Raw genomic sequence first — 27,556 nt, 5'->3', positions numbered from 1 at the left:
CAACCGTGCTGAGTCATCATTACAAAAAAATGCCACGTCTGGTGATTTATGTAACGATGGTGGTGGTGGCGGCATGTGCCGGATTAAGTTGATGCGGGGCCTGTAGCATGTGTTATAAAGGGGCCCTAAATAAAAAAAAACATAAATATTAAAAGACAAATGTTGAACTTGCGTAGTAAAGTAATTGTATTTTTCTACTTCTTATACAGTCCAGATAATACGACAAATCGCTAACCTTAAACACCCAGTCGTTCATAAAAAAAATTGAAGGCGGTATAGTACTATAGTAATAGAGCTAGTGCAGAATCACCGAACCGGAATTGTTAGCTTGAAAGCATTTAGAGCGGGGCCCTTGGAAATGCGGGACCCGTATCTACTACATGTGTAGTAGCTACTACACATGTGTAGCTGCTACATGTGTAGCTACTTTTGCTACTACATGTGTAGCTACTTTTGCTACTAGGATAATCCGGCACTGGGCTTAGGCGGTGCGATATGCAACATTCGCCTTGCAGCGCACAAACTTCGCCCCTTGCGAGCGGCTCAAGAACCCCAAATCAGCAAAGGGGGTGGTGGTGTTGGTGGTGGTGTTGGTGGTGGTGTTGGTGGTTGGTGTTGGTGGTGGTGGTGTTGGTTGGTGGTGGTGGTGGTGGTGTTGGTGGTTGTGTTGGTGGTTGGTGGTGCTGGTGGTTGGTGGTGTTGGTGTTGGTGGTGTTGGTTTGGTTGGTGGAGAATTAAAAAAAAGAAACCCACGGGGCCACTTAGCGCGTCCCGCCCTTGCCCACCAGGGGGATGTTTATTTCATGTCGACAGCGGAAATAGGAAGAAGAAGAACAACCTCGCAGCAGAAAGTGGTTCGGACTGAAGCGGGAGAGAAAGGAGAGGAAGACGCAGCGGAGTGGTGGGGGGGAGGAGATTAACCATCGTGTGGATCGTCACCTCGTCTGCTTCAGGGTAAGGTTATTTCGCCATCACGCCGACAGCCGTGTGGCCGTGTCATTGTCGTGATAATTGTAGTGATAATTATAGTGATAATTATAGTGATAAAGCAGCCACACGGGTAAACTGGACCGGTGTCATTCTCTCTGTGAACATTGGCTTCGGCGCTGGGTTTGTCTTTACCGCGTTGTTAGTGAAGTTATAGCTATTGTTGTTGTGGCTAATAACGCCGCCCTATCGTCGTCCTTGTGTGTACGCCAACTCGAGGAGCGAGGCCACGGTTGTTTTTCACAACCACCACGTTGTCCACACGTTTATTCCCCTTCTTTGTGGCTTTAACGAAACCGCACCGCGTGTTAATTAAAGGGGGGGGGGGGTGGGGAGCGGTGGCGCAGTGGTTAGCGCACTGCGCCACTGAGCGGAGTTCTCCACGGCGAACATCGGCGGCGGGTCGTGGATCTGAACTCTTGCCGGAGCCTCCTTCACGTCTCATCACCACGACTGTGTAGGTCGGGGGGAGACAAAGGCGGCCGGGTGTGGTAGCTGAGCTCCCCAGCCCCTCGTGTGTCGCAGTGCCGGCCTTCGTAGGGTGCCACTCGCTAACAGCACTTGCCCACAACAGTCTGTCACAGGCTGTACGGGGGATCTTTGTCTTTGTGAGAACAGTATACGATGTGGACAGTGCACCATTGTGCCAGACACGTGGAGTCTCGTCCCGGACTCGTTGCGTGGCCACGCGCGACCCGCAGGCTCGCGGGGGGTTATTTGACCATACTTCACCACGCCGGTCAATGGGGGTTTGCGTGAACGTGGGGGGGGGGGGCGTAGACGTGGGGGCATTGAAGTACAGTTGTAGTCCAACACCAATAGTTGTTACATTGCCCTCTGCTGGCCAGCCCACGCTGTAAGACTGCAGGGGTGGGAAACCTTTTTTCTGCCAAGGGCCATTTGGATATTTTTCTAACATCATTCGCGGGCCATACAAAATTATCAACTTAAAAATTAGCCTGTTATATTTGGTCAAACATTTAGTTAACTCACCCCCTAATGCAATGGCTGGAACTGCTTCTCTCTTTGGCGAGGCGTGTGATGATGTTAGCTGGTGTTGATGATGATGTTGCTACTCGCAACTGCTTTTCCAGGTTTGCTCCTAGATTTGTTGGATTTCGAGTCCCGCCTGCGGTTGTCTTTGCAGGGCCAGAGACCAAATGATTTCACGGGCCCCGTACGGCCCGCGGGCCCCAGACGTTCCCCACCCATGGTGTAGGCCATGCGTCATCCTGACTCGGTCGTGCTTTTATTTTCCGAAATTTTGACCGTCTTTCTCATTTTCCCCCATCCCACCTTCATTCGCCCCAGGCCACTTCACTTCCCTTCTGTAACAGAAAATGTTTTCAAGACGCCTGGTCAATGCAGCGTAAGAAGCTCGCGACCATTGAGATATTCCATAGGTTTGAATTCTGGTTTGGGCTGGGGGGCCCACGTGTGATTAAAACTGAGTTCTCAAGTACGACTGAGTGAGCCTGATGGGTCTCAGCTCCAGTCACTAATAAGTACACGCAGACAGAAATAATAATCCACCACATCTACACCTTGACGAATTCCCATGTTGAGAATTCATATCGGGTTTGACAGTCATCCGACGAGCATTATTACTGCCGTGCACAGCGGGAGGGAAAGTGCTGCCCACGACTGTGGATCTCAGAGGTAGCCGATTCCGCGGACTGTACCTCTCACACGAAGGGCTGGGCTGCTCTGCGAGACATCCGAATGAATCCTTCATCGGGTGACATTTACGCCGATAGGACAATTAGGATATAATTTGGTAAAAATATAAATCTTACAAAAATAAACAAAAATATTATCACGCCATTTTTTGTGGATTACTGGGCACCGGTGGAAAAAATGAGCTTCGTTGCTCATCGGATTTCTTCAGGATAAATAAAGATTCAGATTCTGAACAGAATCTGCACAAGACGCCTATCTGTAGGGCAATGTGGTGCCGCTAGGAGGTGATGGCGAGTTTGTGTCATGCTAAATCTGTGCAGGGATTGAGTGTTAGCTCATGGGATGCATGCATTACTTCCAAGCACGCTGGCAGTCTGCCTTCATTCCTGCAGCAAAATCACACTACAGCATCGTAAATACTGTACTTGTGAAGAGTGGTGGCGCATTGGTTAGCGCACTGCGCTATCAGTCCGACCTCACCGAGTTCGATTCCCCGGGCCGTGGCTGCCATCAGTTGCGATTGATATGTAAACTGGTCCAGCATCACACACTTGACCCAGCGTGGTGAAGTATGGTTAAACAAAAAAACCTCGCGATAATAAACCTCTACTGTGGTTAATATTTGGTCGCGAATGCTTACGTGTTAAACTGAAAACCCTCGCGATGTACACAGCTTGGAGAGAGGCATTTATTCAGTAGTGGATTGACAAAAGGGCTACATTTGTATACCCATATGGCTGTAATTATGAAAAAGGCGTTGTCCAAAATTCCAGAGAAAGATTATTCTCGGTGTGAATCTTGGGACACTTGCGTGGTGGACAAAGTATTTAACTTTCGATTTAAATTCTCACGACGTTTCGATTGCAACACAAGCAATCATCATCAGGTGTGAAAACCATGGCAAGAAAATTTGAAAAAAGTGGCGGTTTTATCTTAAAAAGTGGCGGTTTTATCTTAACGCTGCTGTGGTCTTCACACCTGATGATGATTGCTTGAGGTGCAATCGAAACGTGAGAATGTTATTATTGTTGAATTTTTATTATTTTATTATTTCCCTTCTACGTGACTTTACCGAAAGAACCAAGACTATAAAGTATTTAACGTTTTTTCACATTAACTTGTCGCCCATCTAACAGTTTGGCCACTGCAGTTTTATCCTAAAGGTGCCTTTGCTTCCTTGATGCACATTTGTATGCACGTATGCAGGCATTTACCCAGTTTTGAAGTGGGTAGACTGGGAAAACTGGCTTTGGGTCATTCACTCACACAGGGAAATGGTATGCACCTCAAAAGGTATGTGCAAAACGTGGCAATAGCTTGCGCAACGCAGCAGAGCGAATGTAGCGAGGTGCTGCATTCGCGTTTCCGGACATCGAGCAGCGTGTGTGCTCGTACGCTGGTGTGAAATAATTGGGAGGCATCGGTCATCGTCATTTGTCGTGTCGGAATGATGATGGAGCCACTTACCAACGGTACTGTGAGTGTGTGTACGTACTGCACATGTTGGGTGACTTTTTAACGTGAAATTTCTCTTCTCTCTCGTCTGTCACTACTATGCATACAAGCTCACTGTGAACATATAATAGAGTTAGCCCAAAAAAACCTCTTATGGACAGTTATTTATATTTCTGTTGGGACTCGATTACTGAAGTCAATTAAATACATTTTGTTAAAAAGAGCGTTGGGTGAATTTAAGTTGAGTCCATTGTTATGTTTGAGTAGAGCGTAAGCGAGTGGTTGGTGCACTGCGCTCAAACGCAGCTCCATGAGTTCAGTTCCCAACCGTGGCTAAATAATAGTGGTGAGTGGAATCTGAACCAGTTCTGGGCCCTAATCCTTCGCCAACTGCCACCGATTGGCATGGTAAAGTATGGTCAAACAACCTCCTTGACCGACACGGTGTAGGAAGGTCTTCATCCATCAGTGGATTGACAAAAGAGATTGAATTTTTTATCGCACGAATATATTGTTGCATAAAAAGTATTTTTATTTGAGAAATGTTAAACTGTTAGCAAATAGTGAACGTGTCCTACACCTGCACTGTAGTCAACCCTTTGCTGGATGAGGATCTCCCTACGCCATACGGTTATTCGAGCATACTTCACCATGCCGACACAGGTTGGCGAAAGTGGTCACCATCGCCGTGGGTGACTTTAAAGTATAGGGCCAGAAAATTATCACTACACTCTGGCCACCATGGCAGTCCCTGACTTACGAATGCCCGACTTATGGACATCCGCACTTAAGAACGAGCTTCCATAAGATATTTATGTTTAATCATCCGGCTTGCAAACGTGACCTCACACTTGCGAACCGAACCACAGAACTATTTGGTTCGGCAAACGTACAAATGTATAGTGTCTTCTTATTTATGAGTTAAAAAATTGCTTCCTTTTTGTTGAACCTTAAGACATTTTTGTAACACTGCCGTATGTGCATTTAAATACAGTACATTATTGTTTACCGACTCATGGAACCATTCGACTTCCGAATGGGTTTCAGTCAGGGGCTGCCCGTAATAGCAAACAGCCTGGTGTGAACGGGAACACAGGAATAGCTTTCTCCCTATTGTCCTACAGAAAATCAATAAAGGTACGCACAAAAAACATTTTATCTTGCGGTAACCCCCCTTCCCGTTCATTGCCTGGTCTCAAAGCTGCTGCCCGGCGTTTGCCGTTTCCGCACCGATCCGCGCTCGACACCATGGGAGACGAGATGGGGGTTGAGCGGCAGCGCGACCTGGAGGCTGCCATGGACACCGAACTGCGTGCACTCGTGCAGGTGTCTCCGCCGCAGGAGAGAGAGGTGAGGGACGGTGCCGGCCAGCTAGGGACCTGCTCCCCAAAGCTCGCACATGCCGTCTGCATTTATAGACAACATCTGCTGTCTTCAGCCATGTGTATACTTTTTTATTCCCCCCCACCTTCCCCAAAGTTGATTCACAATTGTGCTCTCGGCATCACGTCCTGAGACGAGGGATCTTATCAGAATTTCCGTGCTCGAGATTGGTCCACGAAAGCAGATGTCAAAGAGCTACCACTGAGGTCCCTTCCAAGTTACCTATGGCCCACACAGTAGAGGGAGCAGCACTTGCCCACTCGTGCTCTCGAGCGAGCGATGTGCGTCACGTGTTGCCCCCAATCCATCAAATGGAATTTCCCCCCCTCTGGCTCCTTGGCTACGAGCTTCCTATGCTCCTCTTTCTGCTGCCATCTTTTTTCGACATAGAATTTTCAACTGCACCTTACCATAAACATATACTGTATGTATATGTATACCTCCCTTTTCAGAAATGCCAATAAAGCACACGCCGACTTATTCTAGATGACGTCTTGGGATGTGCTCGCATTTAGATGCTATATCGTTCCAAATTGTATGTGTTGTTGTATTGATGTAAGTACAGTAAATACATTTATACCTCATTGCATTCCAAATAAGAAAGTACTAAGGAATGCTGAATATTCTCAGATTGTCACTATCGTTTATTTGCTCGTGAAAAGATTAATTGTTTAAACATTTTCAAATAATAATTGTACCACAAAGCTTCAGTTGCAACACCCACTGCTCTTCCATTTTTTGACAGGCAGCACATGTCCTTTTCACATATTGTTTATAACTAACATCACAAGCTAGTTCATGACAACATCAGTACATGTTCAGATTGCTCTTTGGTTCTTTTGGTAAAGTCACGTAGAAAGAAAAAAAAAATTAAATATTAGCATACGACGTTTCGTTTGCAACACAAGAAAACATCATCAAGTACAAATGAAAGAGAAAACAGACCTAGTAAACTTAGAAATATAATGCAATACAACACAGAGAGTCGGCTAACATAACAGTCAACACCCTACCTGGTTGATTACGTTCTTCCAAAGATTGCTAAATTTGAGAGACAAAACACAGACACAGAGACACATAGACAGACACATAAGCAGAGAGAGATAACACAGAGAGAGACACACACATAGGCACACAGAGAAACAACGCCTCTGTGTCGAGGCCTTAAATAGAGATGGGGGGGGGGGGGAGAGAATGCACAGGTAAACTCAATGGCTGAATTAAAGTTACCAGCTTATACAATGTCTACCCTTGTCTATTTCCATAATTCGCCATGCCCGAACTCGCTCACTGTCTGCAATGCTTAAATAATAGTACTCTGCTCTCTGCAGCAAGCACTGTCCTAAGAGATTAAATGATCTTATCCAGTTTTTAACAAGCAATGTCACATGTTTGTGACTTCATATTTAAACAATGGAATTGATAAAAATTAATTTGTGCATCTTTAGGCCATGCAGCGTGACATGGAGGACTTTAAGATGGTCTTTCAGAAGTTCCTGGAGAACCGCCCCTCCCTCGACTGGGAGAAGATTCAGAAGCTTCCAGAAGGAGCGGTAAGCCACGGGGTGATATGATGTGATGTGTCTCGTTTACTACTGGACACCTGTGAAAAGGAGACGACTGGCCAGCATGGAAGAGGTAAAATTCCCTCGAGAGGGCCTCTCTAGAGCTCCCTCTATTGGAGGCCCTTCCAAGCCCAGTCATGGGCATGAGCAAGCAATTGCAGGTCTGCACCTTTGCCTTTCACTCTTGTGACTGCCATAGTAGAGCGGTGGATGCTGTGCACTGTGCCCAACTGCCGAATGAGCATTTGGAAGACAAAACCAGAATGAAAAGTAAAGTTTTCTAGGACTTTTTTTTTTATATCCAGCCATTTGTGACAGGATCTGTGACCGTCAACCCGCTGCTTGCAATTGGGGTGCAGGATTTAAACCGAAGCCCTCAGTCTCGTTGTTTAAAGCAGACCGTACCCCCCCCCTGCCACTAATCTTTTAACATAGTAAATTTATATTATCCAGTCCCTAATAGGTGTTTTTCGGGTTTGATTGAATATAAATACTGTATGCCATTAAACCCGCCATCACCCGACACAGCCAATTAGTAAGCTTTGTCACGTAAGCAGAAGACGCCAATTCATTACAAGTACGGAACACTGGTGTGTTGGCATGTTTTGCTTACGTGAAAAATCTTATTTATTAACTCAAAAACCTCTTATGGATAATATTGGTCGTGAAAGCCTACTGCGTGTTAAACGTATTATCCAGTGTTGCGAATGTCATGGTGTATTTATCAAGAGAGAACAAATCCTGCTTCTCTCGTGTACACAGCTGCTAAATATACTCTCGTAACAATTGCCGTGGCTCTTAAAGGGCAGAAGTAATCACTAAAGCTGTAAATCGAGTTTTAACAAGGATATCTACATGTATGAACACGCAACAGCATAGGCTGGTTCCTACGCTGAGTAAGGGTCCGTTACTAAATGAGTAATGTATGGGAAATGTGATAATCACTTGTGGCTGCTCTGTTTCTGTCAAATTCGATGTTCAGCAGAAGCCAGCACAATATAATATAATTCGGATGTATACATACGGAGTGTCCAAATTTAATCGCTTCTCAAGCAGACGCAGCCCGGACTTGTCGTGTTTTTCGCGATCGCCAAATGTGGACAATGTGCGGCGTGCGGTTATTTTGTGTCCGCAAGTACTAGGGGCTTTTTCACAGCCCTAAAAAAATGTAAGCAATTGAAATGGAAAATCACACTCCCACGTCCGATGTAGCACAGTTGGCTACATACAGTGCGAAAGAAAGCTTCAAAATTTAACAGCGTACAAAGAAATGCTGACTTGTTAGCGGTGTCTCCGTGCTGGACAGGCTTTTCATGCAGCGGGTAGGCCTATTGTAGTACTGCACGCTACCTATTGTGTTTAGTTTGTTTTCCTTCCTCCGCACCTCCGATTCACATGGTTGGCTACGTACGTTGCGAAATAAGTTCAACATCCATACAGACTTTCGATTTAAAGCTTTCGTGACTGCAGGGATTCATCTTCTTGGTTCTTTCGGTAAGTCACGTAGAAGGGAAGTAATAAAATAATAAAAATAAAACATAATAAAATAATATAATTAAAATAACTTATTTTTTTATTATGTTTTATTTTTATTATTTTATTACTTCCCTTCTACGTGACTTTACCGAAAGAACCAAGAAGATCCATACAGACTGTATATTCCAGAATTGGCCTGTGATATACAGTGTTTTCAGTGGTGTTTGTTTTACCTTTTATATAACTTTTTTATATGTACAGTCATATAAAAACGAATATTAATATCTGTAAATAGGCTACATTGAAAGAGTTAGGTTTTGTTAAGAATATATCGCTCTATGGGGCACCCCTGAATGAACCCGGTATTTTGAGGACACTGCAGTTGAATTAACAGTGACGGTGAGAGGATAGGCAGGTCCCCCCATCCTCTAACAGACGTAGAGGCTTAAAAATAGATTTTCGCCTCTCATCAAAATGCTGTTGGCCACAATGAGGTTTATGGATGGGGTTAGGGTGCAATTGAATGAATACGGGCAATAAAACATAATTATTGTGTAGCAGTTAAACCATGACTTATTCTGTTCACAAATCTATTGAATTAATTTGTCATTAAACTTTCCGCCCAGGCCTCCCCATGCCTTTCAGTTATGGTGTTTCTTTAACCATATTTCAACAAACTGGTCAGTGTAGGTTGGTGAAGAGGGGGCCCAGGACCTGTACAGACATCACTCAGCCCTGATGGTAGCCATGGCCCGGAATTAAACTCATGTCACCAGGGTCACAGTGCATTGTGGTGACCACGGTGTCACTGCTCAACCCACATATATATAATTCTTTAACATATTTAATGTAATATTGAGTGTTTCATAGTAAGACTCGAAAACAGAATTGCTCACAAGAGAGAATCTGCTGTAGCTAAGGAAGTGTGATGGACACGTCACGTAAATGAAGACATTCTCGCCGGGTGAAGCGTTGAACCATTCTGGATACATTCAAGGTGGGTGTGGGATGCACTCCCAGAATGTGCACGTTTGCGTCATATCAGCGGTAAAATAATGTCATTGCTTTGCTGACTCGGAGACCTCTGAATGGCTCAACACAATTTGACTGTACTTTAGTATTTTGGACCTTATCTTGTTTTCATGTTTTGCATGTAATTACATAATGGCTCTGCTGTAAATGTTAGAAATGTGTGCTCAGCTGTGTGGTGTTCTCCCGAGTACAGACAGCTTGCTCAGGCTGGGAAGATTGCGTAGTCCATTGGATTAGTTAGAAAACGTCTTGTCATCTTGGCAGTAATCTTATTAAGGGCATTAAGCTCTCGTATCCGATTAGGCTATCTTGAGGTTCTGAGCGTGATTAAAGCCAAGTTGATAATTGCTCGGCCTTAGTCTGTTCTCGTGTCTGTTTGTAGGACGCTCCATGAAAGTATTCGCCACCTCAGATTTGCAGATGGCACATGAATTATAACTACCAATAGCAATACATGATTAAAACATAATCCTGAAGTTCCTTATGAGAAAGTCTTCAGAGTTGGACTCGAGATGAACATTATCAAAACACATGTCCTTCTCCCACACCTCCGATTAGCGCGGTTGGCTATGTACGGTGTGAAAGAAGTTCAACATACATACATACATAGCATCCAAATTAGTTTTTTGGCGAGGCCACAAAAGTTCATTCCACGATGAAGCTCAACGGCGGTTTGAGCCAAACGTTGTCATGCGTTGATGTCGAATTCGGCCACGAAAATAATTACATCCCCAGTGAGGAGCAGCTGTATCGGTCGGTCGGGCATTGTTTGACCAGACCTCACCGTGCCGGTCAATAGAGTTGGCGATGGAGTGGGCGCCCAAGACCAGTTCGCATCACCCGACACTGACGTGAGCTGTGGCCAGAAATCACACTCGGGTCACACCAGGTTCGCAGCGTAGGGGGCTAATCGCTCCGCCACAGCTTTCATGGAACAGCTCGCGAAAAAAGTGCCACGGGGATCTTTTGCATCGCGCAACTTCTCCACGTTCCCGTCCAAAATCCATCGTAACGAAACGCTGACCGGCAGGTGGAGCCGTACGAGGATCTGCGCGCCCGAGCGCTGCCCTCCGACGTCGCAGCGCTGCTCAACCGGCTGGTGGTCGTGAAGCTGAACGGCGCTTCGGGCTCACACATGGGCTTCCAGGGCCCACACAGCCTCCTGGGTGTCCGCGACGAGAGCACATTCCTCGACCTGGCCATTGAGCAGATAGAGGTGAATGCCGGGGCAGTAATTATTGTTGTTGTTGTTTGAAACCACGGTTGCCATGCCAATGTAGGACACTACTGAAAAGGAGGCTTAAGTGTGGCTTTGCTAGATACCTAACCTGAATTATTATTTTTCGATTTAAAGCTTTCGTGACTGCAGGGATTCATCTTCTTGGTTCTTTGGGTAAAGTCACGTAGAAGGGAAGTAATAAAATGATAAAAATAAAACATAATAAAATAATTATATGATATTATTTTATTATGTTGTATTTTTTTTATTTTATTATTTTATTACTTCCCTTCTACGTGACTTTACCGAAAGAACCAAGAAGCTGAATTATTATTATTGCAGAGATCAACACAGACTTGCTATTGATGCGGAGTAGATGGAGTAGGTTAATGTTGGGTAGAGTTACTTGGATGTTGATATTATGTATGTTGAACTTCTTTCGCTCCGTATGTAGCCAACCGCGCTAATCGGAGGTGCGGGGGAAGGACAAGAAACCAAACGCTAAAAGCAGTTCTAAAGAAATTAGTTTTCAATTTAGATTTTAAAGTGCATAGCTCTAGTGGACTCCTAATATCATAAGGAATTGCATACCAGATGGCTGCAGAAGCGCATCTGAAAGCGCGCAATGCAATATTAACATGCAACAGATGGAAATGGATATTGAGACCGATGTGGAATAGATTGAATTGGTCACTAGAGAATACGGAGCTTCACGCGGAGCCTTTAGATATGGGCTCTTAACAAGTGTTAGAGTTAAACTTGAGTGTATGGAAGTTGGATACTTTAACCTGCGATTGAGCAGTTTGCCGTACAATGGATATGCCCTGCGTAATCGCTAAATTCTCTTCTCCTGAGCAGCATTTGAACGAGGCCTACGACTGCGATATCCCGCTCGTGCTCATGAACTCCTTCCTGACCAATGAAGAGATATTGAAAATCCTGCAGAAGTACAGCCACCGGAGGGTCAAGATAAAGACTTTCATGCAGAGCCGGTGAGGTTTTCACAAGGCCAGTGCTGATTACATACTTTAGAATGGTATAGAAAGGAACTTGCCTCTGTACCACATATTGTAAACTAGAATTGTCATTTTTAACACGTAGACTTTCGCGACCAATATTATTCATAATCGACGTTTTTGGGTTAGATCGCGTTATTTATAAATGTGTCGTAACCCTCCACCACCCGACACGGCCAATCAGTAAAAAAGTGTCACGTTGACAAAAGACAAATAGTTCACTACTTTAGCCCACCGGTGTGTTGAAGCGTGAAACCACAACATTTACAATTTTTGAGTACGACGTTTCTCTGGTAATTGCATCCAGCATCATCGGGCAATTCGCCATAATGGTGAGGCTCTGCTCTTGCTCCCGGTCTTAAATAGAGCAGCAGCAGGGTGACGTCATCATTTAGAATTGTCATATTTACTCATAACTTCCAAGCATCGGTATCATCAGCCATGGTCAGTCCACTGCTGGACATTAAGTGGCGTTATGCCTCTCTATGCAGAGCTATACTGACTTTGTAAGGGTCACATTTTGCTCTTGATGTATGCACAAGATTGTGTGCGGGAGGGCAGTACCACCAACAGCGTGGTCGCACACCAGAGCCATTGTCAGTGGAAATTATTGAAAATGTCAACCCGATTATGGAATGTCTTTGAGTTGTGCGCCTTTTGGTGTCATCTGGTCCAACCCATGTGAGACTAGGCTCTAAGGAAAGCTGTCTCGGGTGTGGACCAATCAACTTCAAAGACAGTGCATACATTATCAGAGTTGTGTTTTTTGTTTGCATTATGACTGCAGGTATTGTGGTCTATGCAAACGTGACTCCTCGTAAAAAAAAGGTGTCAGTTTTGTTGCCAGATTAAAGCGTAAAAAAACAATCATCATGTTTTTTTACTGGAAAGTGAGGTACCAATGGTATGGAATTACACTTGAGTAATTGGGAGTAAGGGATGGCGTGGTGGTACAAGTGCCTGGCGCGCCTTGCTCCGAATTCGGCGACCTGAGTTCGACTCTCGTCCACGGCTAGCAACCGATGGCGAGTTCTACCTCAACTGGTCCGGAGCCCCCCCACCTCCCTCGCCAACTCGCAATGACCAGCAATAGTTGTTGAACGACCCCCATAACCAACGTGGGTTGGAGAGGCCTTCATCCAGCAGTCGATTAACAAACAGTTTAAAATTATTTTGAGCGATATTTGAATTGTGACGAGGTGTGTAATGAGTCGGCTCCATTGCGTTTCAAAGATATTTCACAACTTGGGGGTGGTCGTAATTCTATCCAAGAATCAATTTTGTTTTTACATTGTGGTGAATGTAGCATTCCTAGTAAGCGTCAGGGGTCACGTGGACTAAGTTTCATACAGCGTATAGGATGGAGAATGTATCGTGACCATTACCATCACTTTCCAATTGAAGGGAGGCATCTGTAAATGCCTCATTCGGGAACCGCAGCACCATCAGCTACGAGTGCGACCGCATTTGGCTCGCACTGAAAGCATTCCCACTTTCACACGATTTACCGCGCGAGGAACACTTTACGCCGTTCAGGAAACGCGCCGGGCGTACGTGCCACTCGTGTCTGCAATTAAGGAACCCCACCTCACCCAACGCCCATTTTCCAAATTGCATGGAATGTGCCCGGTCTTGCCGGATTTTGCAAGATTGAGCCTGGATGAGGTTTTTATGATTGTGGTCAGCATAGGACCGTGTGGAAAAATCAGTTGTTGTACTGTACTCGCATCGACATCTATGCTCCTTGCCTTCACCAACCGGCACTGACCTGCGGGGTCTGGCCAGAAAATCGGTTTGGGGAGGCCTTCATCCACCTCTGGAATGGCAAAAGGCTGTTATTGGTATTATATGAAACTTAACAGAATGTGATTAATGCAGACTTGACGCTTTGCAATAGGTGTCTAGAGGTTTTTGTGTTAGATCGCGTAAATATGTCGTTCAACGCGCCACCACCCGACACAGCCAATTAGTAAGGTTTGTCACGTAAACAAAAGGTGACAATTAGTTACTACTTGAGCACACCGGTGTGTTGGAGAGGAAACCTACAACATTTACAATTCGAGTACGACGTTTCTCTGGCGATTAAAACCAGCTTAATCGGGCGATTAGCCAGAATTGTGAAGAATTATTCGTGTTTCTGTCTGAAATAGAGGAGAGTAAAGGTGATGTCATCACTGTTAGCCTATCAGGTGCCAAGATCAGAGAGGCAGTTACTATGGTCATATAGACTACAATGCATCATGGTAATCTAAGAATATGCAGTAGGAGCTATTATTGGTTGGGTTATTCACAGTTCAAAACTTCAAATCTAGATTATTCACAGTTAATAAACTTACAGTGGATCATGTTAATCTGATAATATGCAGTACCTACTATTGCTTGGGTTATTCAGAGTTAACATAAAATTCTGTTTTATCATCATGGGACCTCCTTTGCCAGTACCAAAATATACTAATAGGGTTTTTCCCCTTTTTTTTTCTGGCAACAAAGGTGTCAGTTTTGTTGCCAGAAAAAAGGGGGAAAACCCTATTAGTAAATTCTGTTTTAGTCAATAAGACCGTTTCTTCTGCCGCCACCGCGCGCTACCCGCGTGCCACACTCAGCTACCCGCGCGTCCACAAGGAGACGCTGCTCCCTGCCGCGTCGGCCGATGGAGACGAGGAGCAGCTGCAGGCACACCACGACGGCTGGTACCTGCCGGGTCACGGCGACTTCTACGAGAGCTTCCACCGCTCGGGCCTGCTGGACGACTTCCTGCAGCAGGGCAAGGAGGTCATGTTCATCTCCAACATGGACAACCTGGGCGCCAGCGTGGACCTGCACATCCTGCACCATCTGCTCGAGCCGCTGGCCGGCCGCCCACGCTGCGAGTTCGTCATGGAGGTGACGGACAAGACGCGGGCCGACATGGAGGTGAGAAGCGAGACGGGGTGGTGGGGGACGGGGCGGAGGGCAGAGGTCGCAAAACGGGTTTTGATTCCTTACCCGTACCCGGCCGCACCAGGGTCGCAAACGGGTACCCGTACTCGGCTGGGTACGGGTAGCCGGGTATCGGGTAGTGTACGGGTATCGGGTACCTGATTGCGACCTCTGGCTGAGGGTGAGACGCTGGTGGGGCGGGGGGTGGGGGGCGGCACCACCTGCCTTAGCCGCACTTACACCAGGGATCGGTGAATGTGCGGTGAAGAATATTTGGAGTTTGCATAGCAGCACAGTAGGCCTTACCTGGCAAAATAAAAAAAATGGTAAATAGTGAAAAAATATTTTGGTAAAAAAAAAAAAATAGTTCAAACGGTCGTTTTGACTGGGGGGCCTCTGTAATAAACAGGCTTGATAACGACTTCTCCTCCACCTCTTGACAATTAAGAATAGCCTGGAGTGCGACCGCGGTAAAGATTCTCAAACCGCGGAAACGCGTAGTAACAACCGCTCGTTCTCTGGCAGCATGTCGCTGCCGCTTCAAGCCGTCCATTGGCTCGCTCGCCTCGACCTCGACGGATAAACGTGATCAATATTCTTTGGGTCTTTCGGTAAAGTCCCGTAGATAGGTTCAAATTAATAAAAATAAAATAAAACTACGACGTTTCGATCACAACACGGGCGATCGTCATCAATGCCAACTGTACGAAAGGAGACTCGGGGGAAACGCTTTGTCATTAAAGCACGTACGCTAGTTTTACCCTGAGGATTCCTTCCAGGCTAAAACTTCTCAACTCCTTTTTTCCTTGCACGTGTGCGTTTTGCTCAGGGTGGGACGCTCATTCACTACGAGGACAAACTCCGGCTGCTGGAGATCGCTCAGGTGCCCTCGGCCAACATCAACGAATTCCGATCGGTCTCCAAGTTTAAGATCTTCAACACCAACAACCTGTGGATCTCGCTGGAGGCGTGCAAGCGTCTACAGGAGAGCGGCCGCATCGATATGGAGGTCATCGCCAACCAGAGGGTAACGCGGCGCATCCCAACGGATAACAGCGGAATGCCTCGACTGACGTGTACTTGGTATCTGTGCAATTCTAATAGCGGCAAGGCTAGCATGAAGGCGCTGTGTTTCACAGATCCGCCCCCCCCCCCCTGCCCCCCTACTCGACATCTGTGAAAGTGCTGCAGTAGTTTTGCAGCAAGGGGCAACGAGAGATAGGTGTTGCAGGTCTTTTTTCAAATTCGGCGAATTTGGACCATGATGCCAGCACACGTGGCCTACTCTTTTTTAAAATTATTATCATCATCATCATATCACGGAATCTGTAACATCCGCTGTGAAGTGCACGGTGTGCACATCTATGCTTAATGCATCCGCAGTATTAACCAGGCTGGCCGCGGGGCTCTAACTGTGAATCTGTGCAACAAGGAGGACAAATGTGCTGTCGCCTAGTCCCGTGCAGTGGTGCAGCTGAATACTCGCAGTGCTACGGATCCTTAACTTTAATCCCTGGCCATGCACAGACTTTTTTTTCGGGTACAGTCCTCCGTTGGAATGTTTGGTTAATTAAATTCGTGTATGTTTAGCATGTCGGGGAGAAAACCGGAAAAAACAGAGGAGTGTGCGCTTACGAGAAATGTTTAACGCTCAACGCGCCACAGAAATAGATTAAAACCGATGCTGTACAGTCACCTCGTGGGTCATCTGGCAGCTCGTGAGACAATTACAACCGGGCACCATTCTTATATCACTCGGCTATTCGGACGGAGCTATGATTCACAACTGGTGGGTCTAGTCATCTACCAGTAGGGAGGTGGGGCACCTCTGATTAGCACGGTTTGCTACGTACGGTGGCGAAAGTAGTTCAACAAACGTACATGCTTACAGAAAGGGTCTACATTGCGTGCAAACTAAAAATAAGCACAGCAAGGGCGGAATCCACCGTAGGGAGGGATAAATCCCTGCACTGGCACATTCATCGGCACTCGGCGTCACCTCCTTTCCTCCCTGCCCACGGGAAACGGTGCCGGCCCCTGCAGATGCTGAGCAACGGGCTGAGCGTCATCCAGCTGGAGCGCGCCGTGGGCGCGGCGATGAAGTGCTTCGACAACGCGCTGGGCATCAGCGTGCCTCGCTCGCGCTTCCTGCCCGTCAAGAAGACCGCCGACCTGCTGCTCGTGCAGTCCAACCTGTACACGCTGCGCGGGGGCGCCGTGCGGCTCAGCGAGCGCCGCGAGTTCCCCACCGTCCCGCTCGTCAAGCTTGGGGACGAGTTCACAAAGGTAGGCGGCGGTGGGGGGGGGGGCAGGTGGGGGGGGGGTGTTTTAGACGCCATTCAGGGAAAAAAATCGTACACGTGGATATATTCATAATCAACGTTTTTGGGTTAAACTGACGTGGATATATTGTGTATTGTGCAGACGTATATAAATAGAATATCCCCTATGAGTAACTGATGTGAAGTTTAATGATGTGTGGTCAGGGAAAACTGGTGCGGACTCTTGAAGCATTTGAGAGGAGGGCGTTACGTGGTCGTATATTTTACGTCGAGGGAGGGGGGACGTTGGAGGGGGTGTCACTGCGTGTCTCTGGGATTCGCTCATCAGGTGCAGGACTTCCTCAAGAGGTTCGCCAGCATCCCTGACATCCTGGAGCTCGACCACCTCACCGTATCTGGGAACGTGACCTTCGGCAAGAACGTTGTGCTCAAGGTAACCCCCCTCTTTTTCTCGGTGACTTCATTCTTCCTGGTCACCGTCGGTAGTTACTCGGCGGTGTTTGTTCCGGGTGCCACGGTCGCAAGATGTTAGCTACCTCGCCTGGTGTGCAGGAAGCATGGGCTTGATCCCCTCCCTGACACCTGTGTATTTGGAGTTTGCGTATCTCTCTCCCGTTGCTTGCGTGGATTTTTATCCGGGTCCTCCAGTTTTTCCCTCCACGTTTAGAATGAACATGCGCTTAGAGTATTTGGCCGCTATAAATTTCCACGTGATAAGCCACTTCGTTGAGCTATCATTTGTGGCCAGGTCGCTTCTGAAAAAAAGCTACATAGCTCAGTGGGCTTTTCCTGGTAAAATAAAAATTCATCTTCTTGGTTCTTTCGGTAAAGTCACGTAGAAATAATATTTCCCTTCTACGAAGATGAATTTTTATTTTACCAGGAAAAGCCCACTGAGCTATTTCCCTTCTACGTAGAAGGGAAATAATAATATTTCCTTTCTACGTGACTTTACCGAAAGAACCAAGAAGATGAATCCCTGCAGTCACAAAAGCTTTAAATCGAAAAATAAAAATTGTTTTTAGTTTATTTCTTTTAGCCTGAAGGCCACGACAGTCATCATCGGTAACGCATTTAACCGTGAGCAACTGTGACGGCAGTGGCGTAGGGTGATGGGGTTTTGTCTAACCAAAGAATACGCAGTTTGTTAAAAACTGTATTTGAGGAACAGCGCTTGGTCTACAGGTCACGCAGCCTCGGGTAGTCATGAGACGTCTTGACGGATGTTGGAGCTGCTCTTTCAATTGCCCGCTAGGGGGAGCGATGATCGTATTTTTCCATACGATTACAACACTTTAACCAGTGACAGTTTTTTTATTATCTTCATGTGTCATGGTTTTAATGGCTGTCCGCAGAGAAATTCTAAAATACCTTGAAGGCTAAACGGCTTCTATTCATGTGAAAGATGCGTCGGTCATGTGTAAAAAAAAAATGTTACCCGTGCTTGTGTTGTTGCGTGTAGGTGTTTGCACACGTAGGAGAGACTAGCGTTTAGCCTTGGTAAACACCGCGGGTGCATTAGCCAACAACGTTGGAGGGGCCGTGACATTTTTTAAAAAAAAGTTGCCCATGTGTGCCCGCTTTTTTGTCCAAATTTAACAAGCGTACCTCCGATTTGGCACGGTTGGTTGAGTACGGCGCGAAAGAAGCTTAACGCACATACAACGTACATACGTACACATGTAAACAGTTCTGGTAACGTATCCAATTGGTTAAAACTACACAGCAACATCGCCACCCTCTGTGAAACTACTGCACGCATTATTCCTCCGTGAAACAGAGTGACTTCGTGGTAGCCTAGCGCTGTGAGAATGGTGCGGATACCAAATGTACAAATGATTTAATATTAGTGCTGAAACACCCCATTTTTAAACGTGCGTGTGAATTCTGACTGCTTCTGCAGGGTACGGTGATCATCATCGCAAACCACGGAGACAAGATCGCCATCCCGTCTGGTTCCATACTCGAAAACAAAATTATCTCTGGAAATCTGAGCGTTCTAGATCACTAACGGGCTTCCAAGGCTCCTACATGCAACCACTGCGCAAAATAAGAAGATAGCCTAAAATAGACAAACCCTTAAATGAGTTTACGTTGCTTTGCAAAATGCTTACCTTGGTTCCGTATCTTGATCTACCGGATGTAAATTCAGGGCGATGTTACTGAAAAAAGTGCACTTTGTCGGGAAGCATGTGCCATCTTATACGAATCATTGACATCACTACTCATGTGAATGATTCATAGAACAATGGTGCATTACCCAAAGCATTAATTTGGGTTGCTGCGATGTGGCGATACTACTGACCATTTAATTGGCGCTTTACAATTTTTTTCCCCGGAGTGATAAATGGCGTGCTAATTGTATGCCGTCAGCATTTGCCCAGTTAATTTTTATTATATTATTGTTCGTGTAACTGATGGTATGCGTGTATTGAACACAGATTGTAAAGTTTCAATGATTAGAAAACTGTTAAGTGAACTGCAGTTTAAAACACTTGTAAGTAATCTTTATTTGAAAAGGCAAACATTTTACGTGAAATACAAAGTTCTGAAAGCTGATATCACGGTAATTGTCATATCATGAAACATGATATCGCTGCAACCCCTATGTTTATGTATTTGACCTAAAGGCTGTCTGTGGTTACAATAACGGATTCCTAAAACCTCAAACTACCTGGACAAGAATTGGCGAGGCTTGCTGCATTTCTGTGGATTATCCAGCTGAAAGCCTGAGCACATTTGCTGACAACGCAGTTCAAACGTCGTGCATTCTGTGATATCTCAATGGGGATGTTGGCAGAATATCCTCTAGAGAGGCCCTACAGAGCTCCTTCCATTGGAGGGCCCTTCCGCCAGCAGTGGCATGAGGAAGCGATTGCAGGGCTGCACCTTTACCGTTGATGCAATGGAACATTAATAGCATTAGAACGTCACAAGAGATTATTGCATGCAAGTCGGCAACTACAAATAAGAATTAAAACTTTAATTATCTTCTTACAGATATTGATGTATCTGCCAGAATATGAATTACTGTACACTAGTTTTAAGTTGTCCTACAATAATTATCATCCATTAACTGAATGCATCCTGAATAACCGGTACCATCAAAGTGCATTGTTTTCAAGATATTGCTCCACTGCTGTTGACATGAGAGATATTTCCTGTACTTTGCGATTGTAGTTGCTAATGTCCAGCAACAAGTTTGAAACAAAATATTACGCGTTATATTGTGTGCACAACTTTGTATGCATAGATGTATGCAAAAAAACATTGCAATTAATGTGAAATACAATGCCGAGTTTGAAATTGGTTCATTAATCTGCTCGTAGATGTATACTTATACTGTAACTGTTGCCAGTGGAAAGAGTTCAAAGAACAGTTTTTTTATATTAACATAAAGGGGATTAAATACCTTATTTGGCTGCATTTTCATTAACTATTTATACACCATCGGTGAAGGCGCAGCCCTGCAATATCTTGCTTTGCGACACTGCTGGTGGAAGGACTTCGACCAGAGGGGGGGGGGCTCTCGAGACGTGGCTTGAGAGCCCCCCCCTCCCCTGTCACGAGCGATAGAGCCACAAATCGAGTGAAAAATATCGATTGGGGTTGGTTCGATGCTGATCGTGCAGTGCCAGTTCTTAGGAGATGGCAGGTGGGCATTGTTCAGGTTTGGTGGCATTGATCTCGGTCCCACTGAATATTGAAATATACTGGAGGATGAGCTATGAAGCTATTTTTCACAAATGTCCAGTACTCGGAGTAAGAAGCATTATAGGAGGCATTCATGAGTTTGAGAATGGTGATATTATCAGACTGATGTTTACCGAATAATCGAACTAACTCTTAAGGCTGCCGGGGTTTGCAATGCGCTGAATGTGATGGTTTTAAAGTTAGTTCATGCTGAAACTTTATACCTCTTAGTTTTTACAGGAGTTGGCCTTAGTCCACATAATAAGCTAGGATTTCACGAGCACCACATTAAAATCAATGGCATAATCCACTAGAAATCCCATGTTGCTGCTTTCCATTAAGAGTTCATGTTGAAAATACATTCCTCTATACAAGGTCAAAAAATCTGCATCATGGCCAAAGCCGTTAATGATGCCACCACTGCCCCTCCGATTAGCCCGGTTGGCTACGTACGGTGCGAAAGAAGTTCAACGTACACAGCACCACGCCAGTGCCTTCTACCCTCAACCAGACCCCATAGCTGCTGCACCAGCAGACACGTGACGTGTATGTTGAACTTCTTTCGCACCGTAATCGGAGGTGCCGTGGAAGGCCAACAAACAAAACACAGACCTCCAAGGTCTGCCCGAACAGTATCCCACTATTTGGGGGTCTTGGGTCTTCCACTTGGTTGCCAGACTCGTGTAGACCAACTTAGGTGATGATGAAAATGCACGTGTTTCATTTGAAAATCGATGTTTTAACTCTGAAGTTGTGGGATTGTTTTACTTTCCTCCATTACGTCCATTTCTTATTGAAGCGAAGGGACAGGTTTGTGGGCCATTTAAATGTAAACATGTTTTACATGTCGCTTTGCGGTTGTTGGCATTGATAGAAAGTTTGATTTTGTAGAATGTTGTTTTGTTGAGCTGGGGTTGTGTGGGTGGCAGTATCTCCAAAGGCATGTTTGGTAGTCTTTATTTTAATTTACATTCCAAGACGATTCTAAACTGTGGATGCATAAAATGCTGTTTTGTTTTCATGTATCGTGAATGAAAACGAGGGCTTGGCTGTACTCGGGAGCTGAATGTTAAATGAAATGGCTTATTTTGAAGCCCACATCTTTCGTAATAATGGAGAAAAAACTTGTTACGGAGTACGACAATGAAAAATAAAGTAAGCTTCTAAAGTGTATTATTTTGATGCTTTTAATCTGAAATGATATCAAGTGTCGTGCTGCATTAATGTTCGTTTGTTCTTCCCCCGCACCTCCGATTAGCACGGTTGGCTACGTACGGTGGGAAAGAAGTTCTACATAGGTGAGAGGTGAAGTTGGTGGGGGCTGTCAGAACCAGTAAATATGGGAAAAAAGAGAGAGCAACACAGCTCCAGGATAACGCAGCTCTGGCCTGGCACCAACAGCAATGAGCTTCGGGTACAGCCAGGGCAAGCACCAGCCATTCCCAGGACATCCTCAGAGGCCCTGGACATTCTTCATCAACCAGTCCTAAGGCAGTGTTCTTCACTCATTTTCAGAGGGGGGGGGGGGAACTTTCGCTGATAAACAGCGTGAGGGCCGCCACGCGTTTGAAACCATCTTGTGGTTTGACAGCAGCTGATGATGATGATGGGGGGTGGTTTCACTCTGTGTGTATCGGGGGCCACACTAAAGGCCACCAGGGGCCGCCAAGTGGCCTTGCGATGAAGCGCGGCTGTCTAAAGGTGTCCACAGCTGGGGCTTTTGAGGCCCCATTTAACGAATACAACCGACACTGACAATTCAATTTCAACTCATGTCTGTGCGATGAGTATTTTCACTCATTAGTGATGACCAAAGGGCAGGGCAAAGGTGTGATGGTCCAGTCTAGTACACAAATCTTATCTAACCGCCACCAATAATTAACTCGGCTGGTTGAGTGGCAGGACAGCCTCTTGTTACGCATCTAAAACCCATTTTGATTTTCCACGGCACGCGTTCGAACTTGCTCGCTCTTCGCGACACACCGAACAAACAAATGCGTGGGCCGTTCATCCAGCAGTGGATTGACCATGGTTGATTGTGTGTTTGTGTGTGCTATCTCAAAGTGATACGCCACTCCGGATGGACTTGGTGCCGTCATAGAAATGTGGAATGCCCACTGGCGTCGTGGTGTCTTGTCGCCCCCACGCAGGCCTCGACTGCGTCAGGTTCAATGACGAACCACGGTGGGGGAGTGAGGAGGGGGGGCGATTGAGCCAATTCACTAAGAGGGTGGAGCTGCGTGCTCTGCGTGTCTCTAATTAGTAATTTTTGGCATGTCCGTCTGTTCGTCTATCCGTCTATTTCACGGCGTTAATTGGATCTCTGCGTCTGCCCATTTCATCGCGAATTACGTTACTGGCCGCTGTGTCTCTGTGGTTAAGTATTCGATGGCATTGTCTGCGCGTGTCTGCCATTATTTCCAAACTACCGCTGCCACACACCTGGGACGATGGCACAGCACGTGGGCAAGACACGTGGCCCAAGCCAGCTTGCCTGCTTGCCCGCACTGCAATCAATGCTTTTTTTTTGTAAATTCCACAGCGATCGACTTATAAAGACCCAAATCGCCCGCATTGCACCCGATCTCGTCAGATCATCAAACAACCACAGCCAGGAGTGAGGAGAGGCCCTCATCCAGCAGCGAACTGCTGCAGATCGACAAGACGGCTGTACCTGTGCGTGTCTCGTCGTGCAGTGTGGCTGCTGGAAAGGGGACGTTAAAGCCTCGTCCATATGGCTTATAGAACAGGGTAGGCGGCTGTTCCCAGTGTCATATATATGTTTTCTTCCGATTACCGCCAACTCAATTGTAAAAATATACATCCCATGATTGCTTCAGGCCTTCCACGACAATATTTCATTCAGCTTACCTGGTCAACATTTTATAACCGGACAGTGGCTGTGTGCCAGTGTCATAGATTATACAACTATATATTTCCCCCATTACCGACAACTCACTTGTAAAACTATACATCCCATGGTTATCTCAGGCCTTCCACGACAACATTTCATTCGGCTTACCTGGTTAAATCAGTGGCCCAGTGTTCTGCGGTCCAGCTGTGTCCGATGTGAGCGCCTCTTTAAACAGACGTCATCGATGGGCGTGCGTTGATGACACCACGGCGCCTATTTAAGTTCCCAAGACTGGAGGATCATTTTTTTCTTCAGTTCTGGCAACTGCCCGATGATGCTGGTGGTAAGAAGTGTCGCAGAAAAAAAACGTCCGTAATCCAATCGTTGAGCGCTGTGGATTTCTCTCCAGCAACACCCACAGGTGCGCCGAAGGCAGCAGTGGCGTCGTCAACGACATCATCAAGTTCTGGGGGTGTGCGGGAATCGGTTAGGTGGGGGCCCCAATATTGTTGAAAACAAAAATCTTCTGGTGGTTGTCGAGAGGGGCCCCAACTCGAAGCTTTGGCCACCGGGGGGAGGGGGGTCAAGGCACCCCCTGGCCCCCGGGCTCGTCACGCTCCTGTGAGGCCGTTTTATCACGTGACATCTGAATCGATTGGCTGTCGGGTGGAGAATACGGTGTGTGTGTACGCCATTGCAAATGCAATAAAAGTGATATTTACTAATGCCAAGTCGCAGTTAGTCTCAATACGCCTGTTCAGGAGTGCAGTGCATTTGGGTGTTTGGCCAATGTATGTTCGATGTGGAACTTCTTTCGCACCCTACGTAACCAACTGTGCTAATCAGAGATACGGGGGCGAGGGGGGGCAACAAACTAAACACAAAAGGAAGTTCTAAAGAAATTAGTTTTCAATCAACCACATTCGTGCAGGGTGTCCAAAACTCCAGGCCACGCTTCGTCTTTCCGCGTTTACCAATTTACCCCCCCCACCCCCCAATTTTACCCCCCATCCCCCCCCCATTTAAGATACGAATTAACTCGTTCCGCGCCGCACGCGCCCGACGATTGTTCAACATGTCCCCACGTGACACGCCAAACAATTAACGCCGTCGACGTCACACGGAACACGTGTACAGCTGTCACACACCGAGATCTCAATCTCAATCGGTTCTATTAACGCAGATAGCGCTCATCGCTAATTGCGTCACGTGGGGACGCGTTGAACAATAATCGGGCGCGTGCAGCGGCAAGGAACGAGTTGATTTGAATGGGGGGAGGGGGGGAGTACATCGGTAAATGTGGAACGACACAATCTTGTTGCTGGACATTACCAACTCGAATCGCAAGGTACAGGCAATATCTCACGTGAACAGTAATGTCCTTTTGTCAGAAACCTTTCAGCATTTTGTGAAATTTATTTTGATAAAACACGGAGAATAAAATATCACGCGACAATTTCCGAGCGGTGACACACACACACAGGCAGGCAGGGAAGCACGTGGTGCGTCACGTGTTCATCAGGAGCGCGCGAGATCGTCCTGAACGTGAGGCCCTGTTTGGCAGTCGCATCACGGAGCGTTAGGATAATCCAACACTTCTGTTTACCCCAGAATATCGTCACACGCTTTACAAGTGATGCTATATTTACACGTTTTACACCGGCATTGTTTGCGCGGGGTTATAAGATATTTAATGAGGTCCTTTTCCTGGTTTCTTCGAGAATAATTGATGAGAAACTCAAAGGACATGTGTGTGAATACACAGCTGATACACATCGGGGCATTTCATGTCCCGGGAGGACTTTTCCCGGGATAGCTCCATCAGTGATGATCCTGTGAAAACCGGGACGGGTGGCAACCCGAGGCGTCTCTGGTGTCCGCACACTCCCGTTTGTGGATTAGCAAGAAAAATTTGTGCTGCTCACAAACAGCAGGAAGGCATGACTCCCACAATGCCTGGCATGCGTGCCATGTGTCCGCCACATTACGCATACCCTGTCAACTCCTGACCAGTGCCTACTTTATTACAGACCAATTCCGACCTCATTGGGTCACCCCTGAAACATCTCAACGCTCATCCTACAAAGCCCCATTGCAAGCGAGAAACATAGGCACACAAAAATGTTTGCCCGTATTGAAACGGCTGTATGCTGTATGGACCTGAAAACTCTTATTTCCCTGTACAAGAATACGGGGTCAACCGTACGGGTTGACAGTTGTGATTACGTGTATAGTACAGGGTGGTCCAGATGTCTTGTAAACCCCCCCCCCTAATAAACTTAAAAAAAATTAATATTTTGTTAAAGTTCATTCAAAACAAAAATGAATATGCAAAGTAAAAAAAAAAATTAGGGGTAAATTAATTGGGGGCGTCACAAGACATCTGGGCCACCCTTTGCAACGCTCTGGGACCTTGCCTGCTTTCTGCCAGCCCGCATGCGTTGTCCCGTTGTGGTGGTGGTTGAGGCTTCTCATCATTAAACAGAGCTGTATTTAAAGCTGTCTCTTTACCAGGCGTTATCGATTGCCGTGGTTGTGTTGTCGTTCGCCACCGGAATTCTGATCGGTCGGAGGCCATGCGTCGCCCATCGGGCCTCCTTCTCATTGGCTCCCTCCCCGTTGCTTCACGCCCGGCGCATGAGGTGGGGGGGGGTTATGGAAGTGGGGGGGGCACCCAGGGGTAGGGGGCTATTGGGGGGGGGGGGGGCGTCGCTCAGCAAAGGGAACTTTCCTCTCGTAAATAATAGTTACTACAATGAACACGGGACGCACCACAACCTGATCCACTCAGCAGGGATGCACTCGAAGGCATAAGCCCGAACCGTTGGACAGGGAGAAAACAGGATGTGTGTGCGAGTTGGATATTGGCCATACTCTCACTTGTTATTGCAACGCTGTAATATTGCACTGTGATTATTTTTTTGTTTATTTTTATCGTAGAAAAATAAATTCAACCCGAGGACCTAACGAAACCCAAAATAATAATGATAGGATTATATATTTATACAGTAGTAACTCGACAAAGGGATAAACTACCTGAATCACTGATGAGATCCCTTGGCGTCCGAGCAACATTCAGCAGCGAGCACCGGTCACCGGGACATCCGAATGATGGCACAAAGCGATGCATGGCGGCGTTTTTTGTCCAACCACAGATCCACTTGGCGGCTTTTGTGCTTCTCAGATAACGTTTGGTCAGCGCGCGAGTGCGACTGGCTTCGCCTGGAAAGCTTCACATAGAAAACGGAGCTCAATAACTGCGGTCGGTTTGTTGTTTTGTATTGTTTGTTGTTGTAACTTGCTGACCCGCCCCTACTGGGACATCTGTTAAAAAAGAAGCTTCATAGCTCATCGGATCCCTCCTCCGGTGTAAATCAAGTTTCTGATTCTGAATTCAATACGTCCGCCCACCAGCGACCGGTTTCATAAAACACCTTCAGTGAAAGCGAATCTTAAATTGCAGTGCTTCAAATGACAAATGCAGGCAAGACAGTACTCGGTGTGTTTCACGCGACTGGACAGAGTTCCGGTAAAGTGAAAAGGCAGCTTGGCAAAATAGCTCATAAGGTTTGCAGCCGTCAGTAGGAGCTGGTGCTGTGATGTCCGCTGTCCAGATTCTGGAAAATGCTCGACTTAGGGGCTGGGCCTCCAGTCCCCAACTTTCGCAGGACCATCTGGCCAATGGGGAGAAATAGATAAGTGGTGTGTGTGTGTGTATGATGGACAGACGACACGTCATACATGCTCTCGGCATGTCCCTTCAAAGATAATGATCCCCCGTGTAGCCTTTAACAGATTGTTGGGGCAAGTGCTATTCGCGAGTACTTATGAAGGCCTGGCATTGTGGCACACAAGGGGGTGGGTGGCCAGCACCACGCCAGTTCGCCTTTGTTCCCTAGTAGCGATGTTCACACATCGCACCAGGTACTCATTTGAGGCTGAGTCGACCTAGGAGAGGCTCATGACCAGTTCAGATAATCGTCACTGCTGTTGGC

General features: G+C 46.5%; 3 protein-coding genes across 7 annotated transcripts in view; 2 read left to right on the top strand and 1 right to left on the bottom strand.

Moving 5' to 3' along the window:
* The window catches only part of LOC144943931 (fibulin-5-like), a 610,861-nt gene that overhangs the window by 514,949 nt on the left and 68,356 nt on the right, over positions 1-27,556 (top strand). The window lies entirely within an intron of this gene.
* Positions 777-21,878, top strand: LOC144943926 (UTP--glucose-1-phosphate uridylyltransferase-like). 2 transcript variants are annotated; one of them, XM_078871795.1, is made up of 10 exons: positions 777-954; positions 5,324-5,472; positions 6,954-7,058; positions 10,609-10,794; positions 11,656-11,789; positions 14,417-14,726; positions 15,562-15,759; positions 16,776-17,018; positions 17,343-17,447; positions 18,918-21,878. In XM_078871795.1, the coding sequence occupies exons 2-10, from the start codon at positions 5,371-5,373 to the stop codon at positions 19,023-19,025; spliced, it is 1,491 nt and encodes a 496-aa protein (XP_078727921.1). In that variant the 5' UTR covers positions 777-954; positions 5,324-5,370; the 3' UTR covers positions 19,026-21,878. The 2 variants fall into 2 exon arrangements, with proteins under 2 accessions (XP_078727921.1, XP_078727922.1); XM_078871796.1 differs by lacking the exon at positions 777-954 and adding an exon at positions 1,374-1,444.
* The window catches only part of LOC144943932 (coiled-coil domain-containing protein 85C-like), a 50,304-nt gene continuing 47,711 nt past the window's right edge, over positions 24,964-27,556 (bottom strand). For all 4 annotated transcript variants that reach the window (XM_078871815.1, XM_078871814.1, XM_078871816.1 and 1 more), the window contains one exon: positions 24,964-27,235. In XM_078871815.1, coding sequence (XP_078727941.1) covers positions 27,140-27,235 — 96 coding nt within the window. In that variant the 3' untranslated portion in view covers positions 24,964-27,139. The remainder of the gene's footprint in view (positions 27,236-27,556) is intronic.

Source organism: Lampetra fluviatilis, chromosome 33 (assembly GCF_964198595.1).
Source record: "Lampetra fluviatilis chromosome 33, kcLamFluv1.1, whole genome shotgun sequence".
Taxonomy (NCBI): Eukaryota; Metazoa; Chordata; class Hyperoartia; order Petromyzontiformes; family Petromyzontidae; genus Lampetra; species Lampetra fluviatilis.
This window is presented reverse-complemented; position numbering and strand designations above follow the sequence as displayed.